Source organism: Molossus molossus, unplaced genomic scaffold (assembly GCF_014108415.1).
Source record: "Molossus molossus isolate mMolMol1 unplaced genomic scaffold, mMolMol1.p scaffold_m16_p_21, whole genome shotgun sequence".
NCBI lineage: Eukaryota > Metazoa > Chordata > Mammalia > Chiroptera > Molossidae > Molossus > Molossus molossus.
The window spans coordinates 7391618-7414430 of NW_023425357.1; the positions used below are offsets into that span (position 1 = coordinate 7391618).

The following is a 22813-nucleotide window of genomic DNA, read 5'->3' on the forward strand; positions in this document are numbered from 1 at the left end:
TCTTGCCTTTTCCTGTCCCCCACCCAGTGCTGGGAGCTGGGGCAGAGGAAAAGCTGAACAAGAGCGGTGGGGTCAGGAACTGACCCAGGCCGACGGAGCCAGGGCCCCCCGGGTGCTGCTGGACCCGAAGCAGGGTAAGAGCCGGGGACCCAGGAGTCCAGACCCCTCCTACCTCAGATCCAGGAGTCAGTCCTCAGCCACTTCCCATCCCAACACCCAGGAGTCCAGGCTCCCATCCCTCTCCTCTGCCCAGACTCTGGCATCTGAGCCCCAACGCCCTCCTTGCTCTGACTTGAGTCCAGGCCCCCCTCCAGCCCTTCCCCGCCACTCAGAGCCTCAGGAGTTGGGGCCTTACCCACCCTCCCTTAGGGCCATGCTATCTGGTGAACGGAAGGAGGGCGGGAGCCCTCGCTTTGGGAAGCTTCATCTCCCGGTGGGCCTGTGGATCAATTCTCCCCGGAAGCAGCTGGCCAAGCTGGGGCGGCGTTGGCCCAGCGCTGCCTCTGTCAAGTGAGTGCCCTCCTCAGAACTCCTGCCCCTGCCCCATCTGCCTCCAATCTGTCCTTGTTTATATGACCCAGTCCCTGCACTGGGCAATGCCAGGGGTCTCTGAATGGGCAAGTGGGCTGGCAGTTGGGAGGACTGTGGGCCACAGTGATATAGGACTGGGGTGGGGGAAGTGCTGGGCCTGGAGATGTACTTAGGCCCGTGGGCACAGGGATGGGGACCCCGGAAGAGCATAGGTGTTTTATCCTCCTCTCCCCGCTCACCTCTTGAAATTTCCTTCTGTGGGATTCGCCTTTATTTACTTTATTTAATTTTATTTCTCTCCTTGCCTCTGGCTTCTGTTCATCCCTCATCTCCATACACCCTACCTTCTCCCCTTTTGTGGGTCTCTGTCACTCTGTCTCTGGGTCTCTGCCCCCCCATCTGGGTCTTTGTTCACCTCCCTCCTTCTCTAACTCCGCCGTCTCTGCATGTGTCTCCGGATCTCTCTCCCCCACATCTCTGCTCCTAGGTCTTCCTCCTCAGACACGGGGAGCCGCAGCAGCGAGCCGCTGCCCCCGCCGCCGCCGCACGTGGAGCTGCGGCGAGTGGGCGCGGTTAAGGCGGCCGGGGGAGCCTCGGGGAGTCGGGCCAAGCGCATCTCCCAGCTCTTCCGGGGCTCGGGGGCCGGGGGCACGGGATCTGGCGGCACAGGAGGTCCCGGGACTCCGGGGAGCGCGCAGCGCTGGGCCAGCGAGAAGAAGTTGCCTGACCTGGCCGCGGGCGTGGCCCCCGAACCCTCACTGGCCACTCGCGCCACTGCGCCCCCGGGCGTCCTGAAGATCTTCGGCGCCGGGCTGGCGTCGGGCGCGAACTACAAGAGTGTGCTGGCCACGGCGCGCTCCACGGCGCGCGAGCTGGTGGCCGAGGCGCTGGAGCGCTATGGGCTGGCCGGCAGCCCCGGCGGCGGCCCCGGCGAGAGCAACTGCGTAGACGCCTTCGCGCTGTGCGACGCGCTGGGCCGGCCGGCAGCCGGGGGCTTGGGAAACGGCGAGTGGCGCGCAGAGCACCTGCGTGTGCTGGGCGACTCGGAGCGCCCGCTGCTGGTGCAGGAACTGTGGCGGGCGCGGCCAGGCTGGGCGCGGCGTTTCGAGCTGCGTGGCCGCGAGGAAGCTCGCCGCCTGGAGCAGGAGGCTTTCGGGGCTTCCGACGGCGAAGGTGAGACGGCGCGCCGGCCTTTGGGGGCGGGGCCTGCGGGAAGGCTGCAGCCGGCCTCGGGGCGGGGCCAGGTGGAGGGATGGGCAGGGGTTGGAGGCGGGGCCGGGGTGAGGCGGGGCCTGCAGGGCTGGAGTGAGAGGGCGGGCTGGAAGCGAGGCCCCTGGAAGGCGGCTGGGTGTGACCTACAGCACGGGTTCAAGTGGAAGCAGGAGCTGGGGCCAGACTAGTTAGCCAAATGGGCTAGAACAGAGCCCGTGGAGTAAGTGCAGCGTCCATGGGCGGGGCCTATGATGCTGGGGCGGGGCCTGCATAATAAGTAGCCTGGAATAAGAGGTGTTGGATCCGGCGGATGAGTGGTGTTGTGGGTCCCTGAGGCAGGAGGCCTCTCAGAGCAGTAGATTAAAAGTGGTTCCTGAGGGGCAGATTTAGGTGGTTGGAGAAGGGGGAGAGACCTGGAGCTGGAAGAAATGGGCTGCCTGATCAAAGCCTAAGAATGGGCGGAGCCTCAGAGGGGCGGGCTTTGGAACAGGTGGCCTTAAACTGAGTTGGCTTCCAAGTCTGAGTGCTGGGACTTGAGGATGGAGACCAGGGAAGGGTGCTTACCTGTTGGCCTGCTCTTTGAGACGGTTGGGCCTGGAACAGGAGGTGGTGCCACTGGTGAAATAGCAAGTGTGGGGCAGGGCCTGGAGGGGTGGGGCCAGCCTCACAGGACTCGGGGCTGCTGGAGGAGCCCTGTCTCCTCTTTTCTGTTTCTGAGTCCCCTTTTGGGAGATAGAATGGTGTGGCAGTTAAACTCATAGGCTTTGAACTCAAGCTGAGGTTCCCATCCGTTCTTAGCCGGTTAAACTCAGCAAAATGCTAGGTGAAGATCCAGTGAGATAGTGTATGTAGGGTTTGAGCACAGTGCTTGGCACATTAATTGCTTAATAAAGAATAGCAATTTTAACCATCACTGTCTTCTTTTTTTTCCTTTAAAAAACATTTATTGGGCCCTGGCCAGTTTGGCTCAGCGGTTGAGCGTCAGCCTGCAAACCAGAAAGTCCCAGGTTTGGTTCCCGCTAGGGGCACATACCACAAAAAACAAACAAACAACATTCATTGGGTACCTACTCTGGGCCACACATTTAGGACACTGGGGGAATACAGTGGGGACATTGACAGGTAAAGTTTCCTCCTTCCTAGACTTTACAGCCTAGTGAGAAACACATCAGTTCACCCTTCACCTAGTTTCTACTAGGCACCTACTATGCGGCAGGGCTGTGCTGGGCCCAGACAAAGCCCAAAGTGCCCATGGGTGCCATTCTTTGCTTCAACTTGAAGTGTCAGGGAAGGTGTTCTGTTTTCCTGGAGGCAGGGTCTTCTCTGTTCCCTGCAAAGTCCCTAGTGCCTAGAATTAATGAGTTTCTGAAGTGAAAACTTCAAGATGGGTAGGAGTCAGGCAGAAAATGTATTCCAAGCACAGGGAACAGCATATGCAAAAATCCAAGTGTGGGAAGCAGCCTCATCTCTCTTGGCCAACGCTTTGTATCTTGATAATCTCCAGATTTCTGAGTCTGCCTCTTCCTGTGTCTTCTCCCTCTTGCAGCCTTATTGCTCTTCATCTCTCTCCCTAGGCACGGGCCCCGCCTTGTGGCGGCCACAGAAGAATCGCTCGCGGGCGGCATCCGGTGGGGCGGCGCTGGCGAGCCCTGGCCCAGGGTCGGGATCAGGGACCCCAGCTGGGTCTGCGGGCAAGGAGCGCTCCGAAAACCTGTCCCTGCGGCGAAGCGTGTCAGAGCTCAGTCTGCAGGGTCGGCGAAGGCGGCAGCAGGAGCGCAGGCAGCAGGCACTTAGCATGGCACCAGGGGCCGCTGATGCCCAAATAGTACCGACAGACCCCAGCGACTTTGATCAGTTGACTCAGTGCCTTATCCAGGCCCCTAGCAACCGGCCCTACTTCCTGCTGCTCCAGGGCTACCAGGATTCCCAGGTACGCGCAGCCTCTCCCACCGAGAGAGCTCGGTGAACCACCCTTCAGTTAAAGGGCCACAAAACGACAACCCCAGGATTCCTTGGGTCACCCTAGTCTCAGGTGTGCTGGAAGGTGCGGTCCCAGCAAGGGAGGAGATGTTGTCAGAGGACAGTGGTGGAGGATAGGTAGCTGAGAGATTCTGGGACACGGAGTGAAGTTCATTTCATTCAAAGTTGGGGGAAAGCACCGTCTTCCTCAAGGGAGAATGGAAGGACCTACTGTAGAAAGGAGCGCTTCTTAAAAGTGTCCATTTCTTGAGGGGCAGAAACGGAATATATTTTCTGGGGAGGAGTGGGCTAATCCTTTTTTTAAATCATTTTTGCCCCCAATCCTCACTCAAGGACATGCTTAGAGAGAGGGGGGGAGAGAGAGAGAGAGGTGAGAGAAAAACATTGATCAGTTGTCTTCAGTGTGGCCCGACTGGGGGTTGAACCCACAACCTAGTAACCTAACCCAGTAACCTTTTGGTGCACAGGACAATGCTCAACCAACTGAGCCACTCCGGCCAAGCTGGGCTAATCCTTATTTATTTATTTATTTATTTATTTATTTATTTATTTATGTAATTGATTTTTATGAGGATATTTTTTCAAATATCTTCAGACAGAGTGGAAGGGTGGGAGGGAGAGAGAGAGAGAGAGAGAGAGAGAGAGAGAGAGATTGGCTGCATCCCGCATGACCCCACCAGGGCTGGAGACGAACTGCAACTGAGGTACATGCCCTTGGCCAGAATCAAACCCATGACCCCCTGGTCTTAGGGCAGACACTCCAACTGCTGAGCCAAACCAACCAGGGCTGATTTTTTTTTTTTTTTAAAGAGAAACAGGAAGGGAGAGAGAGAGATAGAAACACCTATGTCAGAGAGAAACACCCATCAGCTGCCTCCTGCATGCCCCCTACTGGGGATCAAGCCCAGCAGGGCAACCTGGGCAGGTGCCCTGACCGGGAATTGAACGGGGAACTCTCAGTCCCTGCGAGGGTGCTCAATCCACTGAAGCACACCAGTGGGGCTGGACGAATTCTTTTTTAAAAGGTGGTTTACATGAGAATGATTTGACCATTGTTGATGGGGGCCGGTAGTACTACTTTCTATTTTACATATTTGGGTGGCAATAGACCTTATTTGAATGTTAGGGATCGGAGAGGGAGACAGGACTAGCAGTTGTGGGTCAGTGGGAAGTTATTTCATTCCTAGGGCTGTAATGTATTAGTGGAAATACTCATATTTTTGTGTGATGATTAGGAGAATCATCCTTATGGTGTTGTCTGCTTTTGGGTAACAGTGGTACAGCCAAGCTCAACAGGTACCGCTGGGATCAATGGGAAAGCCCACCGCAGAAGGTGGTGGAGCTAATGGAACAGCTCCGTTTTTACTATCAGAGAGATCCACTCAGGTTGGTGGCTTGGCTGTGTGTACGGGTGACTTTGACTACTCAGAGATGAGCTTGCACCGAAGAAGTAATTTCTTTGTTGAGGCAACAGAATGCGGCAAGTTCATTGTAAGAAGGAGTTTGCATATATTACAACAGCCCATTTCTCAGATCGATCAAGGTTGGAGAAAGGAGGTTCTATTTTGGGAGTATAGGACAGTCTATTACGGAAGAGGGGGAAACATTGGAAACACCTGTTCTTTTGGATGAATTTCATGAGAAATTCCTTTGTAAAAAAGACGTTTTATTGAGAGTGTCCATTCCTTGGGCAAAGGAGTAAGAGGTGAATCTACTGTAGGAAAGAATGCATTTGCGCTCCTCTATTCATGGGTGGCTGTAACCTGAAAATTCTTCGTGGATGCTGTGGAAGCATCCCGTCGTGGTTTAAGGAGCAGGAGAGCTCATAAGGCGGTTCATATATTTTGGATCATTCTATTCCTTTAGACAGGGATGGAAAACTGGAGACTACCTTCAGAAGGAGGGCAGGCTGGACAGATCCATTTTTCCAGAGCAGTGGTTCTCAACCTTCCAAATGCCGCGGCCCTTTAATATGGTCCCTCATGTTGTGGGGACCCCCAACCATAAAGTTATTTTCGTTGCTACTTCGTAACTGTAATTTTGCTACTGTTATGAATCGCCATCGGAAATATATGTTTTCCGATGGTCTTAGGCGACCCCTGGGAAAGGGTCTTTCGACCCCCAAAGAGGTCGCGACCCACAGGTTGAGAACCGCTGTTCTAGAGGCAGATGGGTGAACTCATTGTAGGAAGGGGTCTCTTTGGGAAAGTCCATCCATGGGGTGAAGGTCATGGGAGCGTTCAGTGTAGGAAGAGGATTTATGAGTATCAGAATGACTATTCTCTCAGACATGAATGGAGAACAGAGGGTCTATTTAAAGAAGGGGGGTCAGACTGAGCTCTTTCATTTTTATAGGATGGAGAGGAAAGAGTCATTTTGAGGAAGGGGTCTTCTGCAATGCACCTCTTCATTTGGTGGATGAAATGGGACACTCTATTATAAGAAGAGGGTCTCCTTGAAAATATCTATTAATAAGGTGGGGTTACCCAGCTGGTGTGGCTCAGTGGTTGAGTGTCGACCCATGCACCAAGAGGTCTCCGGGTTGATTCCTGGTCAGGGCACATGCCCAGGTTGTGGGCCAAATCCCCAGTAGGGGGCATGCAGGAGGTGGCCAATTGATATTCTTGCTCATTGATGTTTCTCTCTCTCTCTCTCCCTCTCCCTTTCTCTCTCTCTAAAATCAATAAAAAGAATTTAAAAAAAAGAAAATACTATTCTAATAATAGTAATAATAATAAGGTGGGGTTACTAGAAGTGGAGATGTCCATGGAGACATCTTTTTTGGGGATGGGGGCATTGAGAGCATCCACTGATGGAAGGGAGAGTATCTTTGGAAACACCCATCACGGGAGAGGGGGTAATAGGTGAATTCATTGTAGGATTATGTCTCCTTGGAATCAATTCCATCACAGGATGAGAAAAAATGAGAGTCCATTGTAGAAAGGGGGTTTCCTTGGAAGTATACATTCATGGGGTGGATATGGTGGAAGATATCTCTGCTCAAAAGGGGGTGTCTCTTGCCCTGGCCAGTTTTGCTCAGCGGTTAGAGTGTCGGCCTGCGGTCCAGAGAGACTCGGGTTCGGTTCCCGCTAAGGGCATGTAGCTCGGTTGCAGTTTGTCTCCGGCCCTGGTTGGGTCGTGCGGGTAGTAGCTACTCGATGTGTCCCTTTCACATCGATGTTTCTCTCTCTCTCCCTCTCCCTCCCTCCCACTCTATCTGAACAAAAAACAAAAAAATATCCTTGGGTGAGAATTAACAACAAAAAAAGGGGGGGAGGGTGTCTCTTGCCCTGGCTGTTTTGCTCAGTGGTTAGGGTGTCGGCCCGCGGACCAGAGAGTCCTGGGTTCGGTTTCTGCTAAGGGTATGTACTTCGGTTGCAGTTTGTCCCCAACCCCAGTTGGGGTCCTGTAGGTAGCAACCAGTTGATGTGTCTCTTTCACACCTCTCTCTCTCTCTCTCTCTCTCTCTCTTCCTCCCTCTGTCCCTCCTGCTCTATCTGGAGATAAACACAAAAATGTCCTCGGGTGAGGATTAAAAAAAAGGGGTGGGGGAGGAGTCTCTTTAAAAGCATCCACTACTTGCTTTGAGAATATCGAGAGAAACTGTTTTTGGAAGGGGAAATGTCTTTGGAAGCCTCCATCATGGGGGTGGAATGATGGGTAAGTGGGGCCAGGGGTAGGGAAATGGGAATGTTCTTGGAGAAAGGTTTCCTTGGAAAGGACCCTTTTTTGAGAGGGGAGGGTAATGGGAGAGTCCACATGTGGGGCACAGTGTCCTTGAGAGTACACATTCTCTGGGCTGGTAGGAAGAGATCGCCTTGAAAGAGTCCACTCAGAGGAGGCGAGAAGTTGGGAGAATCTATGGGAGAAAGATCTGGGAAGCATCCGTTTTTTGAGGGAAGGGAACGGTTGAATCAATGTCAAGAAGGGGTTTCCCTGTAAGTATCAGGTCTTCAGGCTGGGTGTTATGGGACAGTCCAACATGGGAAGTGCCTTTGAAGAGTCCACTCCTGGGAGGTGGGGTTATTGGTGAGTCCTTTGGGACTCCAGAAGACCTCCTTGGAAGGGTTCATTCAAGAAAGGTGGTTGAGCCCTGGCCGGTTTGGCTCAGAGGTTGGAGCGTCGGCCTGCAGTCCAGAGAGTCCGGGGGTTCGGTTCCTGCAAGGGGCACATACAAAAAAAAAAGAAAGGTGGTTGATGGGAGAGTCGATTGTCCTTGTCCTAAAGGGATCTCTTTGGAAGCATGCATTCGCCATGGAACACTATCCTCAGTGCATCTTCTCTCCCTGCAGGACTTCGTGGTCTATGTGATGACGAGGGAGCAGCACGTGTTCGGCCGGGGTGGGAACTCCTCGGCCCGTGGTGGGTCCCCGGCCCCATATGTGGACACCTTTCTCAGCGCCCCAGACATCCTGCCACGTCACTGCACAGTGCGTGCAGGCCCTGAGCCCCCGGCCATGGTGCGCCCATCCCGGGGCGCCCCCGTCACGCACAACGGGTGTCTCCTGCTGCGGGAGGCCGAGCTGCACCCAGGCGACCTGCTGGGGCTGGGCGAGCACTTCCTGTTCATGTACAAGGACCCCCGCCTTGGGGGCTCAGGGCCCGCGCGGCCGCCGTGGCTGCCCGTGCGCCCCGGGGTGGCGCCTCCGGGCCCGGGCTGGGCCTTCTCCTGCCGCCTGTGTGGCCGCGGCCTGCAGGAGCGCGGCGAGGCGCTGGCGGCCTACCTGGATGGCCGCGAGCCCGTGCTGCGCTTCCGGCCGCGCGAGGAAGAGGCGCTGCTGGGCGAGATCGTGCGCACCGCGGCGGCCGGAGCCGGGGACCTGCCACCGCTAGGGCCTGCCACGCTGCTAGCGCTGTGCGTGCAGCATTCTGCCCGCGAGCTGGAGCTGGGCCACCTGCCGCGCTTGCTGGGCCGCCTGGCCCGTCTTATCAAAGAGTCTGTCTGGGTGAGCCACCCAACCACTGCCCAGCCCCATTCACATCCCAGGTCCTTCCTCCAGCCTCCCCTCGCCACCTTCCACCCCAGTTTCGTAGTTGGGTGGGAAGGAACTACGTCCCCCATGGGGCCTCAGGAGGGGCTTGGGCTATAAAGCAAGGGGCCCGAGGGGACGCTGGGAGTTGTGGATTCATCCACTGTGCAGTATTTACCTTTGCAGCTGTGGGATAATGGAAGAAACCATTCTGGGAGATGGAGAAGTGGGGAGGGAGGAAGAGATCCCATTGTATGAAGAGAGACGTGAGAACTGAGGCAGGAAGCCCATTGGGTCTGAAGCTTGGAGCAGTAGTGAGCGAGACCATTCCTAGAGGTGAGGGAGAACAAACCCAGAAGTGCCAGGGAGAAGCCATGGGGGCAAGGGGGTTACATACAAATAGCTCGGGCCTATCAGAAAATGTAGAGAGTCTCTTGGGGCTAAGAAGAAAGTTTATTTAAGAAGTGGACCTGAGGGAGGTAGACCACTCATATTCATAGAGGACTGAGTTTTGAATGATAAGGAGAAACCATTCTGAAGCTTGAGAGTTAGAGTACAGTGGGGAGAGTCTCTGTCTAAAAGGTGCTTTTAGAAAAACCCGGGTGTTAACCCCTGGGCCTGTCTCCCTGATCCCCCTCACTTTGATTCTAATCTTACTGTTCCACAGGAAAAGATTAAGGAAATTGGAGACCGTCAGCCAGAGAAGTAAGAGAAATTCTGGGAGAAGCACCCAGAGGGATGCAGGGGTTGGGGTTGGCAGCCAGTTTGGTTCACTCCCTGCATGTCCTAGTGCAAGTTTCTGCTCTTCCTCGGGCCTCACCTTTTCCAGCTGGGAAGTGGGGGTTAGACTCAATCTGTAATTAGACCAGATCTCAGGGTTTGGACACCGTGGTGGGTTTGAGCAAGGATCACAGGTCCCATCCTCCCTCCCCAGCCACCCTGAAGGGGTCCCTGAGGAGCCCTTGACCCCTGAGGCTGTGTCCGTGGAGCTGCGGCCGCTCATGCTATGGATGGCCAACACCACGGAACTGCTGAGCTTTGTGCAAGAGAAGGTGCTGGAGATGGAGAAGGAGGCTGACCAGGAGGGTGAGCTCCGGCCCAGACCAAGGCCTATCCAAGCCCCCTGCCATTTCCTGAACCTGGGGACCTGGGCTCCGGTCTGCCAGCCTCTGGTTCTCCCTTTCACCACCAGGCCTGTCCTCAGACCCACAGCTCTGCAATGACTTGGAATTATGTGACGAGGCCATGGCCCTACTGGATGAAGTCATCATGTGTACCTTCCAGCAGTCTGTCTACTACCTCACCAAGGTTGGCCTTGACCTTTGCGTTTGGCATAACATAATGTCCCAGTTGAACTACATCGCGTGCTCTGAAGTCACTTCCTATTTGACCTCACAAGATTTCCTGCTTCTCTGACATCACTTCCCATTTTGCTATTCTGACACCACTTCCTGTTTGAGCCTACATCATTTCCTGCCTTCCTGGCTTCTCTTCCTGTCTCTGCAACGACCCACTCTTGACAGTCTGGTCTCCCTACCTGGTTATATCACCATTGTCACTTTCTCAAGCTCCTTTTTCCTAAGTTCATTCTTCAGTCACTGATAAGTCAGATGATAGATAGATAGATAGATAGATAGATAAACAGATGTACGGATATAGATAGATCAAATAGTGTCAGTTACTGTCATTTAAACTAAAGGTCTCCTGTAATCAGTCCTCACTTCCTGTGTTTGCTGACCTCACTTTCTGTAACTCTGAATTCACTCTCTTTTCTGAGTCACAGACCTTTTTGTCCCTGGAGTGCCCATCCTACAGGACCTCTTTGCTGCCCTGGTTCCTCAGCACCGCCCTTGACCTTAATATTGCTTCTTGGAATTCTCAGGATTTTTGGCTTATGGTGGGCCTGATTCCTTATCTGTAAAATGAAAGGGGATCTTTTGGGACAGATCATCTATGTCCTTGAGGAGCCTTGATTTGTGAACCCCTTTCCTTCCAGGCTTCACTTCCTGTCCATCCCTGCCAAGTATTTTTTTTTTTTCTTCTTTTCTGGCTCTGACCTCATTTCCTGTCCTTGGCCTGATCTCACTTTCCACTGGCTAACTGCCACCCCACTCCCACTTCCTGACTCTCCATTCTTTTTCTTTCCTTCGGGAATTCTGGATAAATAATTCTTTGACTGAAGGGGGCCTCTTTGTTCAGTATCCTTTGTCCTCCTTGAGTGGTCTCTGTTGAGGAACTGTAAGTCCCGTAAGGCTCAGAAGTGGTCTTAAAATGCTCAAGAAACCTCTGCAAAGCCTTTCTTAAGGCTTGAGGTATCCCAGCCCTGATGAATGCTAGAAACCCAACTGGAAGGTAGGAATTTGCTGATAGAGATCTTTAGGGTGTTGAAGGCAGAATGACTACAATTCCCAGAATCCTTTGGGAGTTTACTCTGATCACTTGTTTGCATCTCTGTGTCTCCTCAGACTCTGTATTCCACGCTGCCTGCTCTCCTGGATAGTAACCCTTTCACAGCAGGGGCAGAGCTTCCGGGACCTGGTGCAGAACTGGAGGCCATGCCTCCAGGTTTGAGACCCACCCTGGGCGTGTTCCAGGCAGCTCTGGAACTGACCAGCCAGTGCGAGCTGCACCCGGACCTTGTGTCTCAGACTTTTGGCTACTTGTTCTTCTTCTCCAACGCATCCCTTCTCAACTCACTGATGGAACGAGGTGAGAGTCAGACTGGGAAGGGCAAGGAGACAGAGACAGGAGCCACTGAGCTCCATGTCAAGTCAGATACATCACAGGCTAAAACCTGAACTTTCAGGACTCTGGAAAGCAAGCTCCAGATCCCAAGCTGAAGGATAGGAAGGGTCTGGGAGGCAGAAGGGCAGGGTCCATGCGCCCATTGTGATGCTCATATCATTCTCCTACAGGTCAAGGCCGACCATTTTATCAATGGTCTCGAGCTGTCCAAATCCGGACCAACCTGGACCTTGTCTTGGACTGGCTGCAGGGGGCTGGGCTGGGGGACATTGCCACTGAGTTCTTCCGGAAACTCTCCATGGCTGTGAACTTGCTCTGCGTGCCCCGCACCTCCCTGCTCAAGGTGATTCCTGACCCCTTTCCTCTGACTCCTCAGTCATCCTCTGTATTCAGCTTATGCTTGGATCGTCCCTTAGACTCCATGTTATCCCTAGTCCCAGCTCAGATACCATGGATGATGTATTGGCAGCTAGAAGGAAGTATCCACACTGGGCTGCATCTGAATCCCAGTGGGACTTATTAATAATAGTTCCCAGGGCTCCCTCCCTCAGACATACTGATTCAGGAAGTCCGATATGAAACCAAGGAATGTGATCATTAAAACATTCATTGAACATAACACTACATGCTAGGCACTGTTTAGCACTTTTAGTTGAATACTAAGCCCCATGAAGTAGGTTATTAATTGACAATTTCTCCTCAGACAAGGGAACTGAGAATCAAGTAGGCTAAGTCACTTGATTTAATTCATTTATTTATTTTTATTTGTCACACTTGCACAGAGCATTTAATAAGCACCAGGCCTTGTTTTAAGCACTTTATAATTTTACCACATTGAATCCTCATTAGGTAGTTCCTAATCTCTCCCAATTTACAGATGAGGAGAATGAGGCACAGTGACTTGACAGACGGTAATAAGTCATCAAACTGGAGTTGTTGAAGCCTAGGCAGTCTAGGTCCAGCATCTTTGGGTTTCAGCACACTGATGATTCTGATGCCAGCTCAGTTAGGTGTAGAAATTTTCAAATAGATATAAAAAGTAGCCACAGTAGAATAATGAATCCCCAGGTATACATCACCAGCTTCAATACTATGAATGAATGGCTAATTTGGTCTCTTCTCCTATCTTCATTTATTCTGTAGCAAATCACATTTTTAAAAAGGCTTTGAGCACACCCTTCCCTCCAGTCAGTTTGGTGACAACCAGGCTTCACAGTGTCCTAAAGACATTGCACAGATACCAACACATCCCACTACATTCAGCCCCTTTATAGAGGGCTTCCCTTCAGGATTTCTCTGCTGCTTCATAATGACCAAAGACTTCTCACCTTATCTTCCCACCAGGCTTCATGGAACAGTCTACGAACTGACCACCCCACGCTGACCCCTGCTCAGCTCCACCATCTGCTCAGCCACTACCAGCTGGGTCCTGGCCGCGGGCCCCCACCTGCTTGGGACCCTCTCCCTACAGAACGAGATGCTGTGGACACAGGCAAGGAGAAATGGGGACAGACACTGGGGTTGTCAGCTTTCTTTTTTTTTTTTCACCTAGGAACCCATAGGCCTAGCCTCTTCCTCCTCCTTACTCAGGATTTTGGACCCCCTAGCCCTCTCCTACCCCAGTAACTAAATGCTGGATCTCAATCTCCTGTTCTCCAGGGTACAGGAGTTCAAACCCCCACCTCCCTCTTTTTCCCTACGGGTTCAGATCCCCAGCTTCTTCCCCCAACAAACTACCCTCCGCATCATCTGGGAGTCCTGGCTCCAGGCCCTCCACTCAAAGGAATCCATAAAACTAAATTCCTTCTTCATAGACCCAAGAACCCAACTATAGGGTGTCCTCCCCCCAAATATATGTACAATTTGAATGATTATAAAGCCAGTGTTTATTAACTTTATTAGCATACAGTTCATTTTCAAAATTTAAAAGAATCTACAGAAATGAATACTTTTTTTTTTTTTTTTGGTCAACACCTATTTTCAAACTGATGATTGTTCTGGTCCAGGCAGTGCTGATAACTCGAAGCAATGGAATTGCAAACATCAAGAATCATTTCGTTCAGTATCTGTGCGCATTCTTTCAATAGCTGCCCTCAATTCGTCGACAGTTGTACCATGAACTTTATCTTTTATGCATCCCCCCAAAAAGTCTAGTGGATAAATTTTCTTTGTTCAAAGCTCTGGCTTCACCCATTTTTTTCAAATCAGTTAAACCTAAAAAGGAATGGAACTTAAGTGAGTCATCAGCTGTTAAAGTGTACATACATTTTTTGGGAACACCCTGTATATCACCCGTTTCCCAGGCAACGGTGGCCTTTCATAGTCTGAACAGTAACTGCCATGATGCTGGGGAACTCCAAGAGTCTCTCTGGAGTGGACCCCGCTCCAGGAGTTGCTGAGGGTTTTAAGTTTTTTCTTCATTCCAACGTGGCGCAGCCTCGGCCCTCTCTGACACTGCTGCCTAACGCCCATTTTCGGAATTCAACTCCTTATTTTCGGTCTCATAGGGGACATCTTCGAAAGCTTCTCCTCCCATCCTCCCCTCATCCTGCCCTTGGGCAGCTCGCGCCTGCGCCTCACGGGGCCGGTGACGGACGACAACCTGCACCGTGAACTGCGCAGACTCCGCCGCCTTCTCTGGGATCTTGAGCAGCAGGAACTGCCGGCCAATCACCGCCACGGACCTCCTGTGGTCACGCCTCCTTGAAAACCAATAGCAAACGAGCGCGCGAGCCTTGAAAATTTATGGGCTGCTACTCACTGGAGCCCGTCTGAGCGCAGAACTTTCTGGGAGTTGTAGTTCTTTTCCCGCTTGGAATGCTGGGAATTTGAGTTTTTGGGTCGTAGAGGCTGGGACGGTGGGTAGATGGGTTTGGGTTGTGAGTGCCAGAGCAATAAAAGTATCTGTGGTATCGGCCACGTCTCACTTGTTAAGACCCGGGAACGTTAGTGATGATGATTTTCGGCGGAATATAGCACCAGGGCCCTTGCCTGGAGCGTTGGGCTCCTGCCGACTTCGAGGAGGTATTTATAACCACGGCCTCAGCTTGTCCTCTTGCACGTAATCCAACCCAGAAGCACTGGGGCCTCCCACGAATCCCAGGACGGAACTCTAAGATCGCTCTGCCAAATGTTAGGCCCTCGGGCCTGCCAGTGGGAACCAGCTATCCTCTTGATTTTTTTGCATTTTGTATTGGTTTTTTCCTCCTCTCGTTTTGATCCCCACTTCCCTCAGAACCAAGAGTCTGGGTTCCCAGACTTTCTGCCCGCGGGGCACACTGCAGAACCCCAACATCTCTAGTCCCTATTCCCAGCATCCGGAAGTCTGGGCTCCCAGCCCACTCCTCCGTCACTCCCAGGAGTCCAGGCTCCGCCCACTTTTCTCCAAGCCCAGAAATCTAGGTCCCTGTCCCCCTCCTCCTTCAGGCCCGGGAGTCCGGGGCTCCAGTTTGAACTTTTCACTCCCTTGAATCCGACTCCTCCTGCTGCGTCAGGGAAAAAGTAAGCGACAGGTGACACCTGCCTGTGAGGTCGGGACGCGACCACCTGCCTCTGCTGCTCACCCGGCGCCACTCCCCGGCAGCTGCTTCTGTCAGTCGGCCGCCGCTGCCCCGCCCGACCCCGCAGCCTCAGGACGCGGAGGAGGAGCGAGCCAGGGAACCCAGACGTCCGCCCCGCCCCAGTCCCTCTCAGCCCGTGCTCCCGCCCCTTCTCAGGGTCCCAGGCGGGGCTCCCGTCTCCGCTGCCCCGCTTCACCGGCTCCCGGCACGTCCCAAAAAGCGGGGATCCCAGGCTGGTGGGGTGGAGCTTGCAGCCTCCAGCCTAGACCACGGGACTCAACTTGCTCCTGAGCACAGCAACACTGAGCCCACCCGGTGAGAAGCCCCTGGGGTGAGATCCACCTTAACTCTTCTGTCTCCTCTCTGGACACAGCCCCTTCCCCACGGATCATGGTGGCTGACACCCATCTACTCCTTTCTCAAATGCAGATGGAAGAGACTTTTCCATGCCCCGGGGACCTAGCAGGTCTCTTTTCCCTCTTGATCAAGGATGTTGGATTCTAGTCCCCTCAGAGTAGTGAGTTCCGGCCCTTCACCCCCTTCTCCTTCCTCCCCTTTCATAGACTCAGGGGATCAGGGCCCAGTGTCCTCGTTCTTAGGACCTAGGAATCCCAGACCCCAAGTATTTTCTCCCCAAGGCTCCAGTATTGGGGCCCTCACCTCCTCCCTCAGACTCAGGAGTCAGGCTCCCAGCCCCCTCCTCTCCCAGGATCCAGAAGTTATGGCCCAAATCCTTGCCTGTCCATGAGTCCTTGAGGCTCTTTCCCTGCTGTGTTCATGTGCAGGGGCAGCCTTCTGACCTCCATTCTGACCCTACTTCCTTTGGGGATCCTGCCTTCCCCCCAGTCCAGCTCCCCATCCCACCCTTGGCAATGACTCTGGTGGCTTCCTCCCAGCGCTCCCAAATCATTCGCTCCAAGTTTCGATCCGGTGAGACGTAGGGAAGGGTTTCTCTGGCCTGGGGACTACTCTAACTCTGGGAGTGTGCAGGGTGGGGTGAGGTGGGAGTGAGGGTGGTGGGGCCCAAGAGCCATGTGTTTTCTGTGCAAAAGAGCACTTGTGCATTAAAGGAAGCACCAGCAAAGGGGGCAAGTTGTGTTGGATCAATGTGCGCAAATGGCTAGCACAATGCTCATGTGAGCAGTGGGGAGTGGGCGTGGAGGGGTGGTGTGCAGAGGGTCAGGCACTGCAAAAGAACAGGGCTTAAACTGACACACGTGCAAAGTGGAGTGCACAGGGTGGAGACTTCGGGGCGACCAGTGTGGGAATGTGGGTGAGGGAGCAGTGAGCTACGAAGCCTTGAAAGTGTGCAAGTTGTATTTTAGGTCCCAGTACAGGTGGAAAGTGTGCAAGTGAGTGAAACTGGAGGTCAGTTCCTGAGTACTTGAGTGTGCTTAGGTGGTTGAGTGGGTGCAGACACAGTAACAAAAAGAGTAAAGAGTGTGCAAAAGCGTGCAGGTATACAATGAACAGAAATGTGCAAAGGGACCAAACACTGTGCAAATAAGTGTGCTAATGTGGCTCTGTAAGTGGCAAGACAGAGTGAGCCGAGCGAAGAGTATCAAAGGTTACATACAACTGCACAAAAGTGGCGTGTATGGCCCTGGCCGGTTTGGCTCAGCAGTTAGAGCATCGGCCTGCGGTTCCGAGAGACCCGGCCTCGGTTCCCACTAACGGCACGTACCTTGGTTGCAGTTTGTCCCCGGCTCTGGTTGGGTCGTGGGGGTGGCAGCCACTCGATGTGTCCCTTTCGCATCGATGTTTCTCTCTTTCTCTCTCCCCTTCCTACTGTATCTGAACAAAAAATAGAAAAATGTCCTGGAGTGAGGATTAAAAAAAAAAGTGGCGTGTATGCAAAACTAGAGTCCAGGGAAATGTGTGTTTGAAGGTGGGTGTGCAGAGGAGGCGACTGTGGGGAGGCCCAGGGGCAGCTCAGAAGGCAGCAAGTGTGTGCAAAGCGGAGTGCATGGATAAAAGCAGGCGAGGTACAAATGGGCCAGGCTGCCAAGATGGTGATCGTGCCAAGGGTGGGGTGGGCACACACTTCTGAAGGGGGCAGGTGGTGTTGGGGGCAGGGCTGCCTCCTGCCTTCACGCTGGCTTGGCACCTAGCCCCCGAGTGGTTCTGGCCCTTGGCGCTCTGCTGGCAGGGAGCAGGCGGGAGGCCCAGGAAAGGGAGCCGGCTGCCTGCCCACCCGCCTGCATGGGGTGTGTGTAAGGGGGCTGGGCACGCATGTCCCGCCAACAACAGCAGCTCAAACCGCCTGCCAGGCCAGGCTCCTGGACACTCCCTTCCCGCCTTTCTCCTCCCACTCCCTTCTTCCCTCTACAGTCCTCCAGCTTCGGATCCACAGACGGTATCAGGACTTGAGTAAGTGTGGGCCCTGAAAGGGAGGAGATGGTGGCCCCGTTCCCCTGGGGCACCCTGGAGAGTAGCTGCCAGACTTCCTTGCTGGTTCCCAGTCCTAGGTCCCTGTGCCCCTGGAGACACTGAAATCCATCCCTTCCTGTCCTCTCTAGAGGTCCCAGGAGTACAGATCCCCTGGCACCCCACCCCTAGAAGCTCTTCAGCTTTCCCCACTCCAGTGAAATGCATGAACTCAGAAGAAAACGTCCCAGACTCCACATTTGGCACACATGCGAATCTCAGGACGTGGCTTTCGGCTTCTCTCTCTCCCCAAGACCAGGAGTGCTGGCCCCACCCCTGTTCCAGCAAAACCCTAGAAATCTGTGATGCTCGGCCACCACACCCCTTGGTGACTGAGGACGTGATTCCTGCCTTTCTCGAGAATGCAGAAGTCTGGGTTTCTAGCACCTTTGCCCATAGATCCAGAAGTCCTGGCACCCAGCTCCCACAACTTGGGTTTCACTCCCTGATCCTGTTGTCCCACACAGGGTGGGGGTGGGGTTCTGAGGCCTCTAGGACCCTCCTTCCCACACAGACTTGTTTCTCCCTGCCTGGCTTGCTGCCTGCAGGCCTCTCAGGGTCCTTCACCACCTCTCCAGTCTCGGATCCGGATCCGTGGATCTCAGCCTCAGGCCGGGCTCTGGCCCCTACCCCAGCCTGGCCCTCGGGCGCCGCCCCTTCCTTTTCTAGCCCTGGGGTGCTGCACCCTGAGCCAGAAAGCTGCCCTTGGAGGTCCCTGAAGAAGGTGAGTCTCCACAGGGGTGAGGGGAAATCCCTCTGAGAGTCTAGCCTTGGTCCTCCTTCCTGCCGTCCTTTATGCCCCTCTCTGGTGGTGCCAAACTGACCCCATACTTTGCATAGGGCTCTGGGGCAGGGGAGTAGGAATGGAGCTGAAGCATATGACGTCACACCTGCTTTTCCAGGAGTCTCCCAAGATCTCCCAACACTGGAGGGAAGCCAAGCCCAAGGGGAGCTTGACATACCACCAGTACATGCCCCCAGAGCCAAGACAAGAGTCCAGAGCAGACCCCCAGGCCAAAGGGTCAGCCATTGGTCCCCCTGGGCCACCTCTGAGGGAAGAGACAAACTCACAGCAGCCACCTGCTAGGTATGATCCCCATTTCTGTCCTCTGGGAAGTTCAAGCCCCAGCATCCTCCTCCTTTAAACCCAGAGCCCAAGGTCAAGGGGATCCAGCCCTTAGCCCCCTCCTCCCCCAGGAGTCAAGAGTCCAGGTCCCCAGCCCCTCTTCCTTCAGTTTCCAGGGGTCCTGACCTCAGACCGGAGTCTGAGCCCCCAGCCCCTCCTCTCCCACGCACAGGAACTAGCCTCCTGGGTTTGCTCCCTCTGAGATCCACAATTCTGGGCCCTTATTTTCTTGCATCTTCACGAGTCCCCGACTTTAAGGACCCAAGAATGCCTTTTCTCTGTGCCCCCCTAACCTCTGTTCCCTCATCACGACTATCGTCAGGATGAAGCCCACTCCACTCCCCGCGTCCCTCCCAGGAGTCTCCAACCCCGTGCCTCCTCCACACAAGTTGGAACTTCAGACCCTTAAACTGGAGGAGCTGACGGTGAGTGTGGGGAGCAACTTCCCAGGCTGGCCCTCCGCCTCAGTGGGGACGCAGACGTCTACCCCTGCAGCTCTGGCCCATCAGAGATCCAGGAGCCGGGGTCCCCAGTCCCTTCTCTCTCGGTATCCAATTGTCCAGCTACAGCCTCCTCCTGCACCCCAAGCCCGACCATGGCCTCTCCCCGCCCCCCACCCCAGGTCTCAGAGCTCCGGCAGCAGCTGCGCCTGAGGGGCCTCCCGGTGTCCGGGACCAAGGCGATGCTCTTGGAGCGCATGCGCGGAGGCGCCCCATCCCGCGAGCGGCCGAAGCCGCGGCGCGAGGAATGTCCCGTGGGTGCTCCCTGGCCACGCCTCAGGCCCAAGGCCCACGTAGCGGCCCGACGACAGGGCTCGGTGAGGGCGGTGCTATGCGCGTGTGGACCAATGAGGAGAAGACAAAGCGGGACGGGGCGGGAAGTCGAAATTAGAATAGCCAATGAAGCTCGGGGGCGTGGTTAAGAGGAAATGGGGGGAAGATAAGCCAATGAGAGAATAAGGGGCGTGGCCAGAGGGGTCCAAGAGTAAAGGACGGGCCAGGGCCAGGGGGTGGAGCCACAGGTTGCAGGTGGGTGGTGTTTCGCCGAGTGGGCGTGGCTTATAAGAAACTCCCTCTTCTGGGTTCTAGTCCAAGCCAAGCCCAGCATCTCACCCGCCACCTCTGTCTCGTGCCGCGGGGACCCTCGTGGCCGCCCCAGCTCTGTCTCCGACTCCGGCTCCAGCGCTGACCCCTTCCTCAGCACCAGCCTCAGCAGCCCCGACGCTGGAGGAGGAGCTGCAGGAAGCGATCCGGAGGGCGCAGGTGAGAGGGAGTGGGCTAGTGGTTGGTCTCTGGTCAGGATTCGGGCCAGAGTGCCTGGTTCACTCCGTTTCTGCCGGTCCGCAGTCGCTTCCAAACCGGGGCATCGATGACATCCTGGAGGATCAGGTGGAGCCTGATGGTAAGAGCCAAATACCTAGATTTTGGGGTAAAAGGGGTTGAGGTTCTGGATTCCTGGAAACGGGAAACCCCTAGGGAGCTGGGGTCCGGATCCCTGCCTTCCTAAGCTCGCACTCCATTTCTTCCCCTGCAGACCTGCTGCCCCCTATCCCCCTGGACTTCCCTGGCTCCTTCGACGTGCTGTCCCCCTCCCCAGACTCTGAAGGCCTCTCATCTGTCTTCTCTTCCTCAATCCCGTCCCCCACAAACTCCCCATCCTCCTCTCCCAGGGGCCCCACAGACTCCTTGGACTGGCTGGAAGCTCTGAGTGGGGGTCCTCCGCTGGGCTGTGGTCCCCCAGCCCCCAGCATCTTCTCTGCTGATTTATCTGACTCCAGTGGCAGCCGGCTGTGGGACCTGCTGGAGGGTCCATGGTGACTGGATTCTGGGGTTTCAAGAGACTGAGAACTGGTAGGGATGGGAAGGTCACAGAGATAGACTCTGTGAGGGAGGGGGTGGAACAACCAGCAGAGTCCTCTCCCACCACAGACGCAGAGACAATTCTCATCACCTGGCCCCCAAACTGCTGTTGACATGGCAACCACCTGACTTGTGCCTGCCTGACCTCCATAGCATCCCCTTCACGGTTGTGTGGTGGGGGCGGGGAGGCTTCATTGCTGCTGGCCAGGGCAAACAAACTGCTTGCTGCTTCCTGCAGAGACCTCTTGGATGTCTTCTTCTAATCCCACCAACTACATGGCTGCCTGTTGCTGGGAAATCTGGAAGGTGGTCTGCGCTTTCCAGATGCAGGAGAGGGGCAGGGAAGAGTGGGGAGTGAGAATCGGGAGCAGGATCCTTGGCTTCTGGTTGGAGATGAGAAAATCAGAAACATCGTGTCTGAGGTCAGATTCTGAGCAGAACCTGAGACAAGATTCATGTGTCCATGATTTATTAAAGAAATGCTCCTGGGAGAAACCAAAAGGAGTGGATGAAACAGGACAGTGAAGGAGAAGACCAATAGGAGTGTGATGTCAGGTGGAGTCCCAATCTCAGCCTGATCCCTGAGGATAAACTGAGTTGCAGGGTCTTTCCCACCTTGAGGCAAAGGGAACTGGGCCTTTTAAGGCAAGAGATCCAGTTTGGGTTTTTATCACTGAATAACAAACCACCCCAAAACTTAGAGCCTTAAAATAATAACTCTCTGTAATTGCTCGCAAGTCCATGGATTCAGTGGGCTCAGCCAGGCAGTTCTTCAGCACTCTATGATGTCAACTAGGGCTGCAGTCATCTTAGGACCCAACTGGGCTGCATAATCCAAGATGATGCTTTCCAACTTGGCTGGTGCCTTGGCAGCGATGCTTAGTAGGTTAGATTTAAACGGGCTGTGCACATCTGGACTTTCTTATTCTCTTTGTAGCCTTAGTGCTCTCCCTCTCCATGTGGTCTGTCCAAAAGAGGCATGGACTCCTTACATGGTAGCTCAGGGCTCCCCAAAGTGAGCATTTCTAGGAGAGAAAGCAGAAGCTGCCTGTCTCTTGAAGACTAAGCTTGGAATAGGCACAGTGTCACTTCTACCATTTTCTATTGGTTAATGAATATGGGAGGGGACTACTCAAATGTGTTAACATGAGGGGTGGTGGCATGGTCATTGGGGGCCATTATTTGGAGACTTGCTACTCTACCCCTCTAGTTAGTTATGGGCTGTGGGTCCTGAGAGAGGGCTGGGACCCAAACTCTCAAGCGCTTTGACACCAAAGGCCATCCTGGGGAGAAGGTCCCAGGGTAATTTGTTAGCAGCACAGTTTTAAGATGCAGATATTGCTATCATTCCGGTATGGTGAGGCCAACAGACCAGAAAACAGTTGCCATTGACAAGATAGTTTTTTATTCTCACAGGTCCCCAAAGAAGGGACTACTCCAAGCCATGCAAGTCCCCATGGGGAAGCCCCAGGGTCAGCCAGCAGGCGGAGGGAGAGAGGGGAACCGTGAGCAAGAACATTCATTGTGGTTTCCTCAAGAAGGAACAGAGGAGGCTGGGTAAGCAGGCTAGTTTGGATCATTTCAGCAGGCTGTTGGCTGTCCTGAGTTGTCTGGCCCTGGCCCTGGGGTGATCAGGCAGAGAAATAGTGCCCTGGAGCGTGAAAATGTGAAAAGGGAGTCTGGGCTATGGGTTGCTTGGTTTGCATAGGAAAGGCCTGTGAGCTCTTTATTGCCTCTAGGAACTGGCTAGCCCTGTCTGGGGCAGTCCCTCCAATGTCATCAAGGCCCCAGATATCAAAGCACCACAAATATAGAAGAAAAAAAAGGCACGATTAATGCACAAAGCTCACAGGAGCTGGGGGCTGGGTGAACAGAATCGATAAGAGGACCTGGGCTGGCCACCAACAGGGTCCACTACAGGTGGAAAAGGACAGCAGATCAGTTCGAGACAGGATCTCGAACCAAGGATGTCCTTTTGTCCTGCTGTCAGTTTCCTGATCTGTACCGACAGCCCAGTGTGGACGAGAGTGTTCACTGAGATTGTCTACAAACTGGACCTGGCATGTGAGATGTGCCGATGACTGTTAATCACCATCATTAGCTTCCAGTCGACAATTCTAGTGCTTCACGTGTGTCAAACTGATGGACATCAGATTCCCCATAAAAGAGGCAAGGGAATGAATGCTTGGTACCATGAAGTAAAGGCAATCTTTCGTGTCCTCTGAACGCATCAAGCAGGATTTGTCATTCCCCCCCTTCCAGATGAAATAACTGAAGATCAGAGAAGGGGAGTGATAAGGCCAGTGTCTCCCAGATGGGAGGGGTTGAAGTGGGCTTTTCAATCAGATTAATGAGTCTACAGCATGGGTCCTCAGAGGGAAGCTCAGACAATTGCAAAGCGAG

The 22813-nt window shown here is 54.1% G+C and overlaps 2 protein-coding genes across 4 annotated transcripts; both read left to right on the plus strand.

Moving 5' to 3' along the window:
• Nucleotides 1-25: 25 nt before the first annotated feature.
• On the plus strand, nucleotides 26-14355 carry RASIP1 (Ras interacting protein 1). 2 transcript variants are annotated; one of them, XM_036275381.1, is made up of 12 exons: nucleotides 26-134; nucleotides 370-510; nucleotides 1019-1704; nucleotides 3318-3673; nucleotides 8016-8669; nucleotides 9361-9398; nucleotides 9628-9779; nucleotides 9898-10001; nucleotides 11159-11402; nucleotides 11609-11781; nucleotides 12783-12930; nucleotides 13946-14355. In XM_036275381.1, exons 2-12 carry the CDS (start codon nucleotides 374-376, stop codon nucleotides 14143-14145), a joined length of 2892 nt encoding a protein of 963 aa, XP_036131274.1. In that variant the 5' UTR covers nucleotides 26-134; nucleotides 370-373; the 3' UTR covers nucleotides 14146-14355. The 2 variants fall into 2 exon arrangements, with proteins under 2 accessions (XP_036131274.1, XP_036131273.1); XM_036275380.1 differs by having other exon boundaries at nucleotides 78-134; nucleotides 9886-10001; nucleotides 13946-14309.
• Nucleotides 14356-15217: 862 nt separating this feature from the next.
• On the plus strand, nucleotides 15218-20915 carry MAMSTR (MEF2 activating motif and SAP domain containing transcriptional regulator). Of its 2 annotated transcripts, none has more exons than XM_036275385.1 (10): nucleotides 15218-15313; nucleotides 15784-15928; nucleotides 17330-17368; nucleotides 17974-18149; nucleotides 18328-18512; nucleotides 18874-18976; nucleotides 19174-19368; nucleotides 19640-19813; nucleotides 19898-19952; nucleotides 20085-20915. In XM_036275385.1, the coding sequence occupies exons 2-10, from the start codon at nucleotides 15871-15873 to the stop codon at nucleotides 20366-20368; spliced, it is 1269 nt and encodes a 422-aa protein (XP_036131278.1). In that variant the 5' UTR covers nucleotides 15218-15313; nucleotides 15784-15870; the 3' UTR covers nucleotides 20369-20915. The 2 variants fall into 2 exon arrangements, with proteins under 2 accessions (XP_036131278.1, XP_036131279.1); XM_036275386.1 differs by having other exon boundaries at nucleotides 20221-20328.
• Nucleotides 20916-22813: the final 1898 nt, after the last annotated feature.